The sequence below is a fragment of the Prorops nasuta genome, unplaced genomic scaffold (assembly GCF_024137725.1).
Source record: "Prorops nasuta isolate Cenicafe-Biocafe unplaced genomic scaffold, Cenicafe_Pnas_1.2 PNAS00002, whole genome shotgun sequence".
Taxonomy (NCBI): Eukaryota; Metazoa; Arthropoda; class Insecta; order Hymenoptera; family Bethylidae; genus Prorops; species Prorops nasuta.
In genome coordinates, this window is record NW_027116799.1 from 1610419 (window position 1) to 1629357 (window position 18939).

General features: G+C 41.4%; 1 protein-coding gene across 2 annotated transcripts; it reads right to left on the reverse strand.

Annotated features, from left to right (window-relative positions):
• Window positions 1-85: 85 nt before the first annotated feature.
• LOC136774997 (uncharacterized) lies at window positions 86-13584 on the reverse strand. Of its 2 annotated transcripts, none has more exons than XM_066729474.1 (6): window positions 13345-13584; window positions 4357-4573; window positions 4032-4174; window positions 3415-3950; window positions 1184-3332; window positions 86-1021 (listed from the first exon to the last, which is right to left on the reverse strand). In XM_066729474.1, the coding sequence occupies exons 2-5, from the start codon at window positions 4562-4564 to the stop codon at window positions 1211-1213; spliced, it is 3009 nt and encodes a 1002-aa protein (XP_066585571.1). In that variant the 5' UTR covers window positions 4565-4573; window positions 13345-13584; the 3' UTR covers window positions 86-1021; window positions 1184-1210. The 2 variants fall into 2 exon arrangements, with proteins under 2 accessions (XP_066585571.1, XP_066585577.1); XM_066729480.1 differs by lacking the exon at window positions 13345-13584 and adding an exon at window positions 11510-11518.
• Window positions 13585-18939: the final 5355 nt, after the last annotated feature.

Below are 18939 nucleotides of genomic sequence, written 5' to 3' on the forward strand. Positions count from 1 at the left end.
TTGGTCTATGTAAATAAAACATATTGCACTGCTGCGGAGAAATACAACAACCAAGCAAAATATTATTAACAAAACCACATTTATTATTAAACATGTTTTGTAGAGTACAAACTATTGTGACTACAATTGATATCACAGCATTTTTTCAGGTAGACATCCATAATGTCAGTCTCTCGGTAGCACATAAAACCAATCAACATAAACCTCACTTTAATTATTTAAAAATGAATTCGTAATCGTCAAGAAATATATAAATAACAAATTTCCAAATTTTAAGATTCGTAGTCACATTTACATTTTATATGTTTTAGTTAAAAACATAAATTAAATGTGAGCTACATTTACACTGATTAGCCATTATCCAGATTGTTAGCAAATTAGAGCTAACAGGATATGACTAAGATGACGTTAGTACAGTTATACGAAAGATTTAAAATTTATTTCGACATCTTAAAAATAAAAACTGAAATCATCAGAGTTTTCGTATTTACAATAAATAAAACGCGCGTTCACACTTTTAATTTATATAAATCAAAACGATAAACGGATTGTAAATATGTACAAAAACTCATGCAATTTCAACGTTAACCCAGTAAATAACTCTAAACATTTCAATTTTTATTTCTGCACAAGCTCGATCTTCAATAAAATTAGTTAACGATTATCACAAATACTTCAGCAATATATTATTAAGGCGAACTAATGCAATATACAATAAATCAATGGTCATCGAATAGTAAAATTTTTCATATTCGCAAATGATGCTTCACAAAGATCGGTTATTGCGTTTTAGTAGAAAAAAGATAATTCGACGACCATCAATTTCAAAAATGATAAGGTTACCATACAAAAGAAACCAAAACTAAGTATTAACACGCTTAAAAGACGATAGAGAATTTCTAAATTTCCATTCTTAAAGGATGACTAATGAAATTAATGTCAAAAGTATAAAAATCCTTATTCATCTCGGGTTTCCGTCAGTTGATCCAAGCAGTCGTAGGACTTTGATTGAACAATGCTGCTGTAAATATAAAGAAAAGTTAACATTACACGTAAATAAAACTAAAGCAACTAAGTTTAAATTAGTTGATCTAAGGTGTCTCTCAAATATTTATGCGTGAAATTAATTAGTACAAGAATATAAGATGAAAAAATGTTATTAAAGCAAAGCAAGAAAACTAACCTAGGATTAGAAAACGCGATATTATTGCTAATAGCACAACCGTTTATGCGTTGGATCCCTTCTGCCAACGTGGAGAATCATCTTGCCAGCTTTGGCAGTCTTGAACATTTGAAGAGCTTTGGCATGAGTCACCCCATTCATTGATAGACCATTGACAGCCAATATTTCATCCCCGACTCTGAGAGTTCCATCTTCAGCCGCCTGTCCACCAGATATGATGTTCTTTACAAAAATGCCCATGCTTCCTTTGCTACTATCGGAGCCACCAACGATGGTGAAGCCCAATTTTTGCAGATGTCCCTTCTCGAAGGTCACAGTCAGCAAATCCATTGAGAGACTGGTCGCTCTTCTTGAACTAACAGGAATCGACGACGACCTTTTCTTCACCTGAAACTTTTTCATCCCTGTTATCCTCTCCGATGATTTTGATTTCCCCAGATCATTGCTGTCCACTTGATTAATAGAATTAGTCGAAGCGTTTTCGAGTCTCCTCAACAAAATTGGCTCCATTTTATATTCCAACTCACTGCTTTCCATGCAATTTATCGAGTTGGCTGACACTGTTCTTGTATTCCTCTGGAAGACTGGTGCTGCTTTGGATTTAATCTCATGCGTATCTATACAATTTATCGAATTTGTCGAGGCTGTTCTTGAATTCCTCTGAAGGGCTGCTGCTATCTTGAGTCTGTTTTCACCGCTATCCATACGGTTTATCGAATTTGTCGAGGCTGTTCTTGAACTCCTCTGAAGTGTTGATGCTATTTTGAATCTGTTCTCATCGCTATTCAAACGGTTTATAGAATTTGTCGAGGCTGTTTTTGGATTTCTTGACATAATTGGTGCAGCTTTGGAGGCTGTGAAATTTTTCTCGTTACACGATGCTACTGGATTGCTCTCTTTAGCTTTCCACACAACAGAATCACTTTGTGTTCGAACCAATGTATCTCCCCAAGTGTCACCGATCTCACTGCCGAAAGAAAATGCTGGCTCTCGTGCAATTTGCAACTCTATAGTTCCAACGCAATTTCTCAAAGCAACTCTCGCTTCACTAGCGGACATTCCTCTCAGCCTTCTCCCACAAACCCTCACAATTTCATCCCCGATACGGAACTGATTGGACTTTGCTGCTTCTCCGTTTGCGTCCATCTTGGATATTACGTAAAATGGTCTTGCCGCTTCTCTCCTCTCTAAGGAAATTCCCAAGGTCGATGCTTTGTCCACAAAGAGTTTCATGGTCTTCAGCTCTCGCCTGATAAGCGGCTTCGAAGCAGAATGAGATTTAGGGCAAGTAAGAGTGTCAGTTACTGGTACTTTTTTCAAATTTTCACGATCAACACTCTCAGACTCCATTTTGGATCTCGGTCTCTTAGGACTGTAATATTGAGTAGGACTGGTGAACAAATTTTGACAAATCTTTGTCGCCGGTGGACTGTCTTTGCAAGGCGAAGCAGCGTTCTCCAAGAGATTCAGTACCGACATGTTCGTTTTTTTGTTATTTTTAGAACGACCAGGCTCTACGAGAGCTTTGTTAAATCTCTTGGATAATTCTTTCTTCGGCGTTTTTAACACGGGAAACTTTGGAACGAAGGACTTTGAATTGGAATCAGAATCTGTAAAAGGATTTTTCAAATCCGAAAGATTGGAAAGATTGCTACTATGATTGTAAGTGATTTGCGAAAAGTCGGAAATTCCTCTCGCTACATCGGAATAAAAGCTTAGCTTTTCTAGAGAATTGTCGTAGGGCTGGAACGGCATATCTTCATCGTTGAAATGGTCCTCGGTGCAGCTGTCAGTGTCCGAGCCATCGTCGCAAATCACAGTCGTGGTATCGGTTGCAACGGAATCGTTCATAAAGCTTTTCGCTTTAATAGTCTCGTCGAGACTCTCAGCGACTAAAGTTTGGTCCGACTCTGGCTGATTTTTCGTCGAGGCACCACTCGTTCTTGACAAATCAATGCCCTGATAATCGTCCGAAGTTAAGGATAAACTTCGAGGTTTTCGCGTTCCTCGTACAGACTTTCCTGAATCTGGAGAATCGGCTCCTGCTCGGGTACTGTCCGAGTCGTAGCCACTCTCATCGCAACCCAACCTTAAATTGCTCATCAATTCCTCCAATCCCGTTGCATTAGCTCGTTTCCCTCTCTCGACGCTAAAATAAAAAAAAATATTCATGAATTATTGAAGAGTTCAAGTGAATTCAAATTAATGTCACTGAAATTTATAGGGCTTACTTGTCACTGTCGCTGCTGCTCGGCCTAGAATCGAAGAGATTTCGCTTCGCGCTGCAGACATTGGCCTCTTTAACCGTGGAAACTTCGTTCTTATTGATATCGATGGAGGATCCGGGATTTTCAGGACCCGTGCTAACTTTTTGCAGAGTCTCCTGGATGAAAGCAGTTCCCTTATCGGTCTTTACGATTTCCTGATTGGTTAAAATGTAATCTAGCACTCTGGTCTTCTCCTCGAGGTCCTGAATGCTTTGACTCAATTGTCGCTGCTTCTCGTGAAGGAAAGCACCGCGATTATCAAGATTTTTGACGTTCGCGCAAAACGTTTTCTGTATGCAGCCCTCGCTCAGTGCTTTGTCCATTGGAAAATGGCCAATGCACGTCGCATCGTCTTCTTCCTGGATCGTCACGTTTTTCGATGAAATCTCACCGCTTAGAAAACTATTATTACGCTCGCTGCTCCGGAATAAATTTCGAAGTGAGAAATTTCGCGATATTCGCTTTGGTTTTGCGAATTCCGGCGACAAAGTTTTCGAGCTCTGAAAGTAAAAATATCTTTAGGTAAAGAAAATAATTACACCCATCAAATGTGAAAATCTGTTAGAAAATTGATAAATTACATGATCCCTCTCTTCGGCTTCCGTGCTTGTCCTGTTTGGACTCCATCGCCGTCTTCGGCTTGAAACTGAAAGGATCTCGGAGCTATCGGACCTCTTCAACTGATCCCATCTCCTTCCTACTTTTCTACCCCAGGTGGAAATCTCTGAAAATTGTTTCTTTCGTTATTAACCATAATTTTAAACAGTTTGCTAGTTTTATCGCTTTTCACGTCATTGTCTTAAACATAAATTCTTTACCTGCGCGTATCACGATTAATTTTAATTTCTCCAGCTTTTATTCCTTTGTTCTTTTTTTTGTTCAATATATTTATTTATCTTTGTTTACCTTTTCTGGTAGGAAATGAGGAATGCGTAGCGACGAATTTCGCATCCTCGACTTTGCCAGGCTTGTCCGATGGTTCGCCCGGTTTCTCATTTTTTTCGAAGCTATTATCGGCGTCGGAAATGAGCGCGACGCTGCTGTCCTGGCAGATTGGCGTCGCTGAAACCAGCTGCGGACACGTGTCGCTCGAGCTACGCTTGAACAAGCGCATCCTGATGTCCTGAAAATTCAAAATGTCAATATTCAAAATTAATATCAGTCCACAATATTATCTACACGCTTTTAAAATTAAAATTCCACATAAACAAAAAAAAAGCTATAATTCCGGTTACAAAATAAACTTATCCCACAAATCGTCCATTCTAGGCCGCATGACATAAAGCAAGGCAAGGCAAGGCAAGGCAAGGCAAAGCAAAGTAGGCTTGAAAGGAACGTTCTCGTTTCTCGAGGAAAACGGCACAATTTCCTAAAGAAATTTCTGGGAATGATAGACGACAAGCAGCGTTCGATCTCGCTTGGAGCAAAGGCTTATTGGCATCATCGCTTCTATTCCGGGGAATAATTTCCGCAGGAAGAAGTAGGCGATTAAGCGGCATTCTCGTCTTCGGGAAAATGATTTCCGTGAACGAAGAGAAGATTGCCAGTATTTCCTGCGCGCTCACGGGACGAAGGGAAGAAACGCAAAGATCCAAGGAGAGAGAATCTTTCCTAGACCATACTTCCCGTACAGGTAGTGCAAAGAAGTAGGTGGAGGAATCCAGCAAAGTCTGCGCGCGGATAAATTTCATCTGCGAAGAGGCTTATACTTCCGGTATAGTCCCGGTCAAGATAGCAGAGCTCGCTCACGAGGAATCTTGATGAATAAAAACCTAACGAAATTAAATCTCTTTGAAGGAGGAGGAATTTCTGCAGATTATCCGCCGAGAAAAATTGTTACTGCGAAAGGAATTAAAGTAAGAAAAAGGGAAAGGTAGGAGGTGTCTGTTAAGGTTAGATCGTAGAATCGCAGTAGGTGAGTTTAGCAAGCGCGTTTCTTGGATCCATGCGCAGCGCCAAGGAGGAACCGGGAGTTCTCCTACTTACGCCAACCTTTATCACTACCACGTTTACGCTTTTACGACACAGCCGGTGTGGTGAGTGCGTGTGCCAGTGGCCTCGGGTTACGTCGGGCGGCCATATCGGACCTGCAGGAGGCGTTCGCCTGTTCGACTCTATACCCCCCCCCCCCCCCACCTCCCCCTCCTCACCCCGCGCAAAACCCCTTCGTCCAGCAGCGCGATCCTTGCCCACGGCCAACTCTCCTCCTCGACTCAGTACAGTCTGATCCATTATTGGATGCTGAATTCCAGCTCCCAGTCGACTAATCCTGATTTAACAACGCTTTGATCAACCGTCGACCAAAATTAATTCAAATTACCGATCAAGCTCATCGATGATGCGATACAAATTTATCCTCTTCCAAAGATCGACGAACAAAGATTTGTTCTTTGTTGGTACACCTTGATAAGAAAGGGTAAGACGGTGGTATGGTTCTGCTTCTCCTTGTGTTTCGTTCCCCTCCGACACATTTCCGTTTGTTGTGGTTTCGCAAGCCGCTGGGTGACATTAATAAATCGAGGATGTATGAGAAAATTCTCGAAGGAGACCATTAATGGATTCGACTGTACGATCGAGCGAGCACCGGCTGCATGCACCACTTCCTTCTGCTTCCCCCAAGCTAATCGCGTACCGTAGCGGCCTTCGATGTTGAGCCCAGAACCTCCTCCTCCTCCGCCATCCACTTCCCAACCAACACCCACACATATTCCCCCTTCTTCTCTCCTCAAGATAATTCCAAATAACAACAAACTCGACAAATTTGCGAGGAAAAAATTCTCTCTCCCGAAGCCTTATACGCGTATATGTACCTGCGCTCTGTGTGCTACCGTGTACCAGTTCACCTCCAAGTTCACGCTTATCCATAAATTTCCACTCGAAACCGCTTCTTTTTTCCTCTCTATTACACTCGTGTTCCCTTATTTTGAATACCCTCCCCTTCTATTCCGCGAACCACCAAGCAGACAATAATAAACCCTTTGTTTCTAGCCGTACACACACCTCATAGCTGTGAGCAGCTCCCATATTTCTGGAAGTTTGCTCGAAAAGTCCGCATACACGGATGAAACTCGTCTCTTGGATTTACATAACGTCGACGAGAAGACGATAAAAACAGTAAACAGTTGGAAGAGGCGAGAAAAAATTCTAGCTATTCGGATTCAGGCGGTTGGAATTAAACGAACGGGCAAAAGATTGTAATCGTAAACTCTCGCACGCTCGATGAACTATTCCGTACTTTTTTTTTCGCTGGATATTTATTATTTTTAATATCGCTTTCTACACAATTACGAGCGAGCTAGTTTTTCCCCTCTAGAAAGCGCGCGCGGCGATTACAGATATTACAATAGTCCTGGAAGATTGTTCGAAAACAGCCAAGAGTATCGTGAGCTGCAAAAATTCGTTATGAATAAACCGTATTATCTTCCAGGCAGCGAGCGGAGGAGCCTTCTGATTGGATAGGACTCTGAGAGGTCGCTGGAAAAATACGGAACTTTGAGATTTTATCGAGAAGAGATCGGCCGTTAAGAATAGTTATGGGAGAAAATGGAGGATGATGCTGGGGAAGAAGTTAACGATTAAATATCAAATTACCGAGCAATGCACCCACACACGCAGGATCGCCGAGGCGTAGCGGCGGCGGTGGCGTCGTCGTCGTCGTCGAAACTCAAGGTGGCTGAAGAGGAATCGAGAGAAAGAGAGAGGAAGGGAAGAGGCCTTTCGAAGGCTTTTCATTCATGAGGCTTTCCCTCCGTTTCCCCCGGGGGAAGAAGCTGTCTCGCAACATCATCCAGAAATAGAAGCACCGGGACGCTCGTCGCGTCCCAGACGCAGGAAGTCCTCGCTTAATTCGATCCCTCTTCCCCGACACTATTTCCGTTCCTCCCCCTGGAATCCCCGGCTCGCGTCGCTCCTCACACTTTTTTACAGACCACTATATTTAGATTTCCACCCGTCACTCCCCCCCCCCCCCCTCCTAATCACTTCCGAGCTTTCCAATCAGCAGAGGAATCCTCCGCAAAAAAAATACTCCCATTTGTGCAACAATTTCCCCGCTTTCCCGAGCACTGATTTTCCAAAAGCTTCTCTATTCGCGCCTTAACCGAGATCCCCTAACTACGATTTAAACGCGATCACCCAGATTTTACGGGCGATGACGTTTTAGAAACGAGAAAGCAATGTGGCAGTTGTCCATAAACGCTGAAAGACCGCTCTTGGTGCGTTTAGTAACGCTGAATAAAGTAAGCGGAGTAACTGTAATGCATCTCCCCATCACCTATGATCTCGTACCGTTAACTAGAAATACTCGAGAGCCTGCAGCTTTCCTGTCTGCCCACTTTTGCACTAATGCATTTATATCCACGACGCTACCTTTCGTTACTCAACAATTAATCACCGATTATCCTCCAAGAATATAAATATTATTTTCTAGCTCTCGTAGGACAGCCCGAAGAGAGGTTTAGATTTTTCCAATTCACTCTCTTATATAACTATATATAAGAGTGGTTGTACAGATAGATCTGCAGCGAACGATACGCTATATTGAATTGGATGACCGAGTTTTAATCATATCGCGGTGGCGATGTTTATTGATTAGCCGTCGGTTGTTAAACGCCCGAGCGCATTTGCCATCGAGGAGGAACCTGTTTGCCGTCTGTTTATCCGGGCGTTTCCAGGAGATCGCGAAAGTAATGGCGTAATGGCTAGGTGAGCCCAGCAGCAGGCGCAGGTGCCGCATTTAGCCACGTGTTGAAACGGCAAATATTCAGGTCCTGACCAGAAGCTGATGGAACTTTGTGCGTTCCGCCATTGAATTCCGCCTGGCGATTAACGGAACGTCCAGGGCATTCGGTCGCACGCGTGTCTTTCGCATCGACCAAACACCGTTCTCTCCCCCCCCCCCCCCCCCCTCCACCATATACTCGATCATCCACATCTGCATTGATACCATCATTATTCTTCCGATAACTTCTCCCGAGCTAGAAATTATTTTCCTAGAACTTTCGAATAATTACAAGGAATTTCTTAAATACAGGGATTGCGTCCCGTTTATAATATGATTATTATTATTTTTCCAAGTAGTCCTTCTTCAGAGTGCATGGAGAGGACCGTAGAAAGCGAAATCGTAATGTGCACCCTGACACACTATTGGGAAACCGTGCGAATTCCTTGCATTTTCAGAAAGCTAGAAAATTCTTTTTCAGCACCAAAATTCTTTTCGTATCGAACGAAAGTGAAAGGTTTTCTTGTTCCCTTCGAGATGGTAAATACGACGATCGATCATCGAACGTGGACCGCCCGCCTTTCACCGGAGCCCAAATGCTCCTGAAGAATCTATTGTGTTGCGTAAGCGAGCGAATGAGTTCGTATGGTAGCAGCTAGAGCTCGAGTACGTTGGAAAGTCGAGATAAAACTGATAAAATTTTTAAATGGGAGATTGGAGTGATACGTCAATTAAAAGTAACGAGAAGCAACTCTATTGCTAAATCTAACGTGATCATTCGCAACATTCAAAATCTCATTAAAAATACCGAGCTACAGTTTTGATTAATTAACTTTAATTAACCAACGTTCCTCATCCTTCCTGATTCATCTCTGTGCGATAGGTGCAATTTTATTATTACATTTCTAAAAACTCAAGTACGAGCAATAATATTCTGCAGCATTAGCGAGAAAAAAGGTAAATAAATAAAGCAGAATAAGGCAATTTAAAACTCTTTTGTATACATTTAATATTTCAGGAAATCGAGGTATTCAAGGGCAAAAAAGTAAACACGAATAATGGAATGCGTTATTCATGAACGCGTGTTTAGACTGGATCCACGAAATAGCAGGGGCTCCAGGTAAAAGTGTTAAGCTAAAAACATTGTAATAATATACTGCAGTTTTACACACGCATGTATAGCATATGTATCTTACAGTAGTTGGTAAGATTATAGGAAGTAGGAACAATGGGTCACCCCATTTTGTAATTGCGAGGAGTCTAAAACGGACCAACCCCTCTCCTATATATCTAGATTAGTTTATTTGTGGGAACCTGCAGGACGTTTTTTTACCAACAGATGTCCGTTCCAACCCCCTCGAAGGTTGTCGGCTCGTTCACTCTCTCTTCTTTAAAAACTCCCCACTCAAAACTCGATCTACATACCAATCGATCATTCACCCCTGACCTTTGACCACTGTATAAAAAAAAGCTTTAAATTCAAACTCCGATCAATTTAAAAAAATCTTCAAAGCATTTCTCATCCTATATCCCAAATACCACCACGACCTAGCCTACAAATCTAATTGGCGCTTAATTAAAGTCTTTAATTTAACTTGGTTCGGTGCTCGAGCACGTTTTAATTTGGCTCGCGAGAATAAACGGGCGATCCGCTCTATAATGTATCACGCGGTACGGATAAATTCTGCTCGGTGATTTAATTTTGCAGCGGCAGCGGCAGAGCAGATTTGCCCGGGTAATTAAAAGCATGATAGTGGAAGAAACGAATCCGAGTGGTCGATGGAAGAGCGTTAATAGTCGCGGTTGGACGGTGCAATGTTACGCATTGATTAAATAGAGCGATAATACGGTTAATACAGCGAGCGAGTACTCTCGGCCGGGGATAAGAATCAGGAATATTTGATTATGCTCGCTATACGTGCTGCTGGTTAATGTACCTATATATAGGACCAAAGATCAGCCACATAAAACACTTGGCGAAACAAGTGACACCCTGCGCTGGAGCTAACAGCGACATGCAGGATCTATGGCAACGATTTTCCTCTAAGGACACCACGGTCGATTGTTCGGATAACGTCCCGCGTTCCGTTTCCATTTCAACATTTTTCAAAGCTGCCTGAAGCAACGCCCGATCCGCCATTTCCGCTCGCTAATGCAACTCGCTGCTGCTCCTTCCGTTTTTATTCTCCACGCTGTATCGCGAGCCTCGCCGACGCTTTTTTTTACTCCCGATTATCCATCCAGTGTTTTCTCTCATCTTCGCCTCATGGTGTTTTCCTCAGCAGCGGTTTCGATCTACTCCACCGGCATGACGCGAGCTCCGACGGGGGAGGGGGGGGGGGATAAAGAAAAAATTACGTAGAATTAGAGCGATTCTTGCAGTGTATTTAAGAGACTCGTTAGAATTATACCACAAGCGCATGACCGTGATTTTACGGATAAGGCACATGTGTTTCAGCTCGAGGAAAGCCCAAGCTATGGTTTTCTTACGGTTTCTCCTGGGAACTGGTTGGAAGAGTGCTCAACTTGTGCAAATCCGCGCGCGGTTTTTCCGCGCACCTGCGACATCGAATTCGAGCGAGTTGCGCCAAGGACGATCGGAGGTGGTAGGATTAGGGGGAAGGAGGGAAGGGGGGAGGATCGAGACTAAGATGAGAAAAGCATATAAATATATAGACACATGCATGGGAGGAAAGAAAGCGTCGAGCTATACAGAGTTCGTTGACCATTGTCTCATCTCTCTCTCTCTCTCTCTCTCTCTCTCTCTCTCTCTCTTCCTCTTCTTTTTTCACCCTCCAAAACCGTACCCGCCAACTCGCACTGTTCCGCGATGACGTCATCGAGCAAGAAATTCAGGTTTGCTATACCAGCAACACTCCTCGATACATTTTCGTCTCTAATCGCTCTAATAAGTACGGCGTTTACTGCTAAATTTACACCAAACACCGAGAACTCGCTTCCAACAACGTTCTTCGTGGACACGGATTAACTCGGTGAACAGCAACAAGGACGTTCCGAGAAATTCACCGCTCAACTGGTTTTTTGCCCGAAGAGTTCATCGACAATCCAGATAAGCTCCTCCGCTCGCGAGTGCCCCAAACAAAACTAACTCTGAAAAAAACTCAAGAAAATTCGTCCGATTCAACTGGAATTCATCAAGCAGTTTTTTTATTTCTCCGCAGACCGAATTTTGTGACGGTTGTTTTTCACCTTCTTTTTTTGCCCCAACTGTTTAAGAATCGTCAATATTGAAAGCCAGGTATGGTTTAATCGCATTAACTAGAAATTCACGCGACGTATTTCAGGCGTAGAGACGAATATGGGTACAAATCTGCATACCTGGGAACGACAAAGGTGTTGAAGACAGAAGGGATACCGTTTCTTCTTATTGAAGGTAGTCAGTTTTGCAGTTCCGAGCTTCCATAAACTGATTAGTTATGGATTCGAGTGTGTGCTGGAAGGCCGCCTCTATCTCTCTCTTTCTCTCTTTGCCTCAGCGTCGTCGGGAGGACAGAAAAAAAAAGTATGGCGGTTCGCGCGAGAAAGTCCAGCATGTTTATCGCGTTGCGATCATTAAGCCTGCGGACTTTGGTTTTTACTAAGCGTAAAAACAATTTGCGGTATATAGAAAGGAGCGGGAATCTCCCTTCCCTCTCTCTTTCTCTCTACCGAATTCTCCTGGTAAATGAAAAGCTGGTGACCCGAACGTACCAAAACAATAGCGGTGTAAGACCAGGTAGCTGGTTGTGACGACAAGAGTTTTACTTGTGTGTAGGTAAGAAAAAGAAAATCAATCTCTCTCGACGGTATTTCGCATTAAATCGAGTTGCAATCGGGAAAGTGAGATGCAAGAGGAGATAATTAATCATTGAGATTTGGATGTAAGAATTGCTGATGCGGCAATGATTCGGAGTTAAAGGTTGGTTCGGATGCTGCCACAACGCGTGTCATTAACGCCTATGCAGGAGATGGAATATTCCAGTTGGAATAGACATTTATCGGTAAGTGCGAGTTCTTTGTGGCCCCAGGCTGATTTTCTTCGTCTTCAATGTTTCATTACACGCCCGATAGAATGTACGCCATTTTTGACGAACAACAAATTGCCACTCATTGTCTCGAAAGCTCGCATTTACAGCTAGAACGGGATAAGAAGCACCAGGTAATATTCAAGGGTCAGGTACCCACACTTTCCCCTTCTACAATAAAAGCATAAAATCCCTCTCCTATTACCTACTCTTCCCTGTAAGCGTCCTTTGCTAATATCTACCAAAAATGAATATTTTACGTTTCCTATGGTGAGGTATGATAGAGCGTCTTATAAATATTTATATTTTCCAAATTGTTTCTTTTTAATAAAATTCCCGTGTGAATAGGATCAAGCTGAGCAAGGTAATTTACATGCTGAATTTTTCCTTTTGCCTTAACTAGATGCACAAGATTAGTTTGATTGTTAAGCAGGTAAGCGTAAAAGAGCGTAATTAACGCAATTTATTAGGCTAGGTGCATCGATCATTTGGTTGTTTCGCAAGAGCACGTGAGAACGTGTTACATATATTCTAGAGAATATATAGTATCACTTTATACATTAAAATAACTTGCAAAAAGTAAGATCCACGGGAGACAATTAATATTAATTAAACATTAACTGTTTTTGTTGTTTAACCTATTCTGCTTGTCTTACAAATTTATCGTTACCCGTGTAGGTGCCATTTATATTATTACCAGCCTTATCTAACAATGCCCACACAATTTTTTTTTTGATAACTAGTAACTTGCGTTTATGTATAGCTGTAAAATTAAAGATAAAAATATTATGAGTAAATTTCTCAATTAAAACTTGTGATAATAGCTAAGACTACCAGTCGCCCAAAATAGCACTGGAAAATAATAACTATTATTATTAAATATAATCAGTACTAAAATGGGGGTCGATCTCAATACTAATTCGTAGATACCGAATACAACTGAACAGTCTTGATAAACACGGCTGACGCATGAAGAACAAAAACTAGCGAAATCCCGGCTTCGGTAATAAAAACAAACGAGCCACGCGTAACCTGAGAGAGAACATTCTCAAAATAATCGAGCACACGTAAAATATTCAGAATCTCTTAGTTTCCTGCAAAAATACTGGATATCACGATGAGAAGAATAAAAGTAAAAATCTAACTCACCTCCAGTAATCACGATCAGCGTGAAAATTCGAGCATTCTCGTGAAAATCCACAAGATCGCGTAAAACTTTCGACAAGGCAATAGAAACAATTATGATATCGACGCGTTATAAGATGGAAAATATAGAAATGAAGAATTAGAAGCGAATTGGATGGTCGGTAGAAAAATTAACAGTTGTAAATAGGATGAATTTAGGTGCAGTAGAGTAAGTACAAAGCGTATTAGGAGCTGATGCGGACACCGGCGCGGTTCTATCGAAACTGACTGAGGTCGTTCGAGCGAGGAACTTCGGCCGGCCGGGGAGAGAGAGAGAAAAGCAAGCAAGCCAAGCAAGAAGGCAGGCGTGCGTAGCTGGCGCTGGCGCTGCCTACGCCGAGCGGCGCGCGGCGCGCTTGGTGCACGTGTACCCCTGGTGGGGGCTTCCCCAGGCCCAAGCATTGGTGTCTCCTCGCTCGAATAATCGGTGCCATCGACTCCCTACGATCCTTTCCTTCTCCATCCCATTGCAAACTCTCCACAAAGGATTCAAGAAGCCGTTCTCCTCTTATGTCAGCGTCAGCCTGTAGGTGTTGATTAATTTTTTTTCTACCTTCTCGCCATTCACAAATAATCCCTTATCGATAATCTCAAAGCACAGCCAAGAGCCTCCATAACAAAATTATTCATACACCTTCCAAACTACACAATTCTTTCTATACGTCGTTAAAAATAATTTAATCAATCCTAGCGTCATTCTTATGCAACTTTACATCAACAAAGTCAACGACTTTCCGCATCCTTGGCGAACGTCCAAAGGTTTCTTCTCTACCTTTCGTTTTCGGTCAACAGAGTAGGCGTTGATTGACATTCCCTTCTATTTTTTCACTCAATTATCCTAATTATATACTTATTCAAATCTCTCAACGAGATCATTGTATTTCTTCTGATTTTTTAGTTAGTCATTCCAAAAGATTTTTATACAGTTTAGTGTATACATATATCGTTGATCCAAGAGCAGCCATGACCATTTCTGGATAATTTCGCTTTCCGTTTGAATGGAATAAAGCGAGGACTCTCGAAATGAATTATAATTTCACGAGGATACAAATGAGTATTTTTACAAGTCGTTTACGGATGGCGTCTAATGGAAAGTTATTAATAAATCTGATCTATTTCGAGGGAAAGTTACGCTTTTAGAGGGGAGTTTGCTTTCTCGTGTATAAGGTGTGGGAACGAAGAAGGGAAGGATGGGTGAGACGGGGAGCAAAGGGTGGAAGAAGATGAGTAGGAGTATGAAGAAAGGAAGTATCGAAGAACGGAAGAGGAACAAGAACACGAGGAATAAGACGAAGAGGAAGAAAAATACTTAAAAAGAGGAGTGTACGGGGATGAAGAAAGGAAGCATCGTAGAGCAGAAGAAAGAAACAGGTTCTAGATTCATTCACATCTGGCAGGAACCTTGAACGATACAAAAACCATAGCAATTTCTGCCATAGATTCACCCAGGTCTCGCCCGAAGCCACGAATCCTCTCGTAAACGTCTTGCAGGACAAACCAATAAGTTTCCACCCTCCTTTGCCCCTCAAAAACTCGTATTTTATTCACTTTTGGAATTGTTCGCTAATGAGCTGTTCATGCAGACCTTGCCTCGTACAGAAATTACAGAAAACAAAATAACATCTCTGGACTCTTGAATCGATGCTGGAATGTATATTCGAAAAAATTCTCCAACTGCAAAGAAACAAATTAATCATTTTTTGGTCCAGAAATCATAACAATAATAATATTAATGGAGAAATTCGTTGAAAATAAAGCATCAGGATTTCTATATAGGAAATCTGCCAAGTTTACAGGATCAGTTTAATTTAAATTCATTTAGGATGGAAAATGTATACTGATCGTCCTTTTTCTCTCGGTTTGTTGCAGTCGGTTCGAGTTTTGATTGAGTCAACTGCGAACAATGCTGGAGTGAGAAGGATAAATATCTGTAAGGGGTATAGGGAAGGGGAGAGGGGTAGCGTGCGAGCTTTGTACAAGTACGTTATCTTTGAGTACTAATCTACGCGTTGCTACGTGACGTTGCGTGGGTTACGTGCCAGCGGGCATTGGTTCCCTTAAGAAACCCGTAGAGTCCTACGCCTCTCCCGCATCTGCATGCATGCATCGCCTGCTGTCGGGATGAATTAAAGGATTCCCGCTGGATTTTGACACCCTCGACGAATGAACTCGTGCACCGAGCATTAATGATAAACCTTGAAATTACAAGGATCCACCGTTTATCCTCCCATCGAGATTGAATAAGTTCAGAGTTATTATATATATACAGGTATGCTTCTCGTGGAGAAGATCCTAGATTCCTCCTTTTATAAAGAGAGATATTAACTATATTTTTTTTTATACCATTTACTAACACGCAAGCAGCAATTTGCAATCTCGCTCATTTGTACTTGGGCTCGTCCTTCTTTATCCTTAATTTGTATATAATTTATTATGTTTTGTCGATTAAGCTATATTTCGTTACTTTGATTAGTTTTTATAACGCTTTTGTTCGATCGACCAGATATTTTCCATGATTTACGACGGTACTCGGTTTCGTCAGTTTTCCCACCTCCAGCCTCTTTAATTAGTAAGACACAGAAGTAGGGGCAGTATTGCGAATTTTGCGGTCCGACTAAGCCAGGATAATCCTGCGAATGGGACATTTTTAGCAGGTACGAGAATAATCGGTGGTTGGAAAATTCTCTGGAAATTTGATGAATACCTTTCGAAAATTTTTCGAGTATTGGGAAATCCCTGTCATCGTCGGAAGTACACGGATCACTCCTTCCCCAACAACTCGCACGAGCCATCAACACTCGAAAATGCCAGGAAGACCTTGCTGTATAAATTAAAATAAATTTCAAGCCCAGTGACGTTTCATGGATCCTCTGCACTGATATATATACCGCTCAAACCTCAACACACATTTGGCTCAACCCCCTGTTACTTATTAACATAATTTATTCTACGATAACTTTGCATCACACAGGTGCAACTTTTTCTTCTCTCAAATTCCAACTTTTTGTTTAATTCCGTTTTCTTAACCCTTTAACAGTCTGGTGAAAATGAACTTTTCGTGCCAAAAATGTTTTAAAGAAAGAGTTTTCAGAATTAAATTATTACTTCGGCAGTGTTGCTATTTCCGGGGTCGTTGAATCCAAATCGGATATTAGATTTTTATAAATGTAAATACTTACCCATTTGTCACATTTTATATAAATCAAGATAAAAGTATTCCTCGTAACTTTAATTATTTCGAATTTTTCAAAATTTGACAACAGTTTGAGCGATCTATAAAATCTATAAGTAATCAAAGAAAATCAAGTGAAAATAGACTATTGTATTTTTTGTATCATGTCGCTATAATACGCTATACATGACACAAAAATGGCATGACTGCACGCGTGTCACCTGATGTATACGCGACATAGACTGTTGGGGTTAAGGAATTTTAATCAATTGAATTTGAAAATTTGATTTTTGTTGGTTCAACGAGCTTGTTTAAAGTTGTTTATTTAACGAAGCGTAATGGTTAATAGGAGGATCCTATATAGGTATTCGGAGGATGTAAGATTGAACAATGCTCAGTGGTAATTGGCCGGGTAATATTGACTTCCAGAAGACATAAAATTCGCATTTGACTCGAGTATAGATTCAGATAATGAGGCTCTTCGAGCAAATAGAAAACTTATTGTAATTACCTAAAGCAATAAAGCTTGACTCCATCCGGTACCTATACATACATATATAGAGTAGCGTTAAACGGTGAAGTTGAAGGCTTCCGAGACGATTAAACAAAATGCATCGGCGTCAGGTGACAGGTGAGCGAAACTCATGGCAAACTACCCTCCCTCCTTTCTTTTTTCAATATTCGAACATCAGGTATTTCAAGAATAGAACAGAGGGACACGTTCGCGTCAGAAAGCATATTTGAGAAAAAAAATTATATAAACTAGGAAATAAATGTGGATAGCCCCCTTCTCGCCCTCTCGCACACGTCGAGAGAATCCACAAGCTTTCGACACATGCCGGAGAATTTACCGCAACCCTCTTTTCACTCGAGTAGATTTTGGTCTATAGTAAAACGTTTATATAGAATTAAATAGCACACACACAGAGAAGCTATAGGGCTCTCAGAAAAATAACGTTTATCTGTGAAGGAAATTGAAATTAATTAGGATAGAAGAAAGGCCTCTTGAACGGAAACTGGAGGTATATATGCTGCGACCCTACAACTTTCTCGAGTTTTCTTTAGCCCAAATTGTTCATGGCAGGTCGCAAAAATCGATTCATAATGGATCCTATAATTATACTGCTTTTCACGGAATATACCAACGCTTAACGAAATTTCCAATCCACTAGATTTGGAAGCACGTTGGAAAATTTGATAAAGAGATATAAATGAGTTCATCAGACTGAATAGAAGTTTTGCAGTATAGCCTAATGAAATAATTTAGCACGAGGGAAATCTCACGACTGGATCGCATTCAGCTCCATTGAGAAAAATCAGCGAGTAATCGGTTAATTTCGAAAGTGGTGGTTCTTCAAATTGATTTCAAAGTAGATTTAGCAATGGCATTTTGGTGAATTACGCGAGGCAATTTGGTAAATCGTTTCGTAATGCGACTCGGCTCTGGCCAGTACCAAAATTGGTGCGCCGTGCCCTCTTCCACTCGCATTAAAAAAGGTTCGCCTTGCTGGGTTTATGGGACGCCGATCGCCAATGCAAATTAAGCAAAGTACGTCGTGCCGTTTCTGTCGACATCTTTATACTTTTACTCTCCCCGCGCCACTTTGTCCTCGCGTTCGCTTTCCTTGGACCTTATATATGCGTCATCGAACGTTCTGGCATCCATATTGGACGCCCTCCTCGCTCATTTTACGCTCCTTATTATGTAAACAACAGAGACCTCGAGTACAATCATCGTTATACCAAAACTCGAATATTATATATTGGCAAATAAATATCTCGATTGACATTGAAAACTCCTCATACAAAATCTGGTGTAATATACACAATGTAATAATTGCAAAAATTATAAAAATTAATATGGCTGAATTTGAGAATTTTTATTCAACGATTAAGGCGGAAATTTATTCCGTTCTTAAAATATATCTGGAGAGTGTTCTCTGTTCTGCGTGACTTGATGCACTTCGAGACGGTGAATCACGAGGCACTTTGGCGTTGAAGGACTTATAAGCGAGTTACGCTGCGGGAAAAATTGTCCTTGTATCATCCAGTGTCGTCTAGACAGGAGCAATCTTTAAGTAGTACTCGACTTCCGCAATTGAAAATTGTGGGCGAAGCTTAGCAGTTCACAGACTCGAGTCTCGACCTGCCACTCGTCCTCTACGGATTATCCTATACATTAACTCCTTGGATTATCTTCCATAGTTGAAAATATTATTTGGAAATAAAACATTGTTGTTACTTTCCGCTTCTTCACATCATAAAATTTAAACAAAAGATTCGTCTCGCTTAACAATTTCTTACGACTTAAATGTGAATTTTATCAGCAATATTATCTATTCGAGGAACTCCAGGAGCCGGCGTATTTGTCGTTATGGAGGCTTTCG

Excerpts from the sequence above, each read along its gene's own strand:
- LOC136774997 (XM_066729474.1), bottom strand. The coding sequence starts at position 4,564 with ATGCGCTTGTTCAAGCGTAGCTCGAGCGACACGTGTCCGCAGCTGGTT. Across the intron at positions 3,951-4,031 it reads AAGCCGAAGAGAGGGATCAT|AGCTCGAAAACTTTGTCGCC; the intron begins GTAATTTATCAA and ends TTTTACTTTCAG. Across the intron at positions 3,333-3,414 it reads AGCAGCAGCGACAGTGACAA|CGTCGAGAGAGGGAAACGAG; the intron begins GTAAGCCCTATA and ends TTTTTATTTTAG.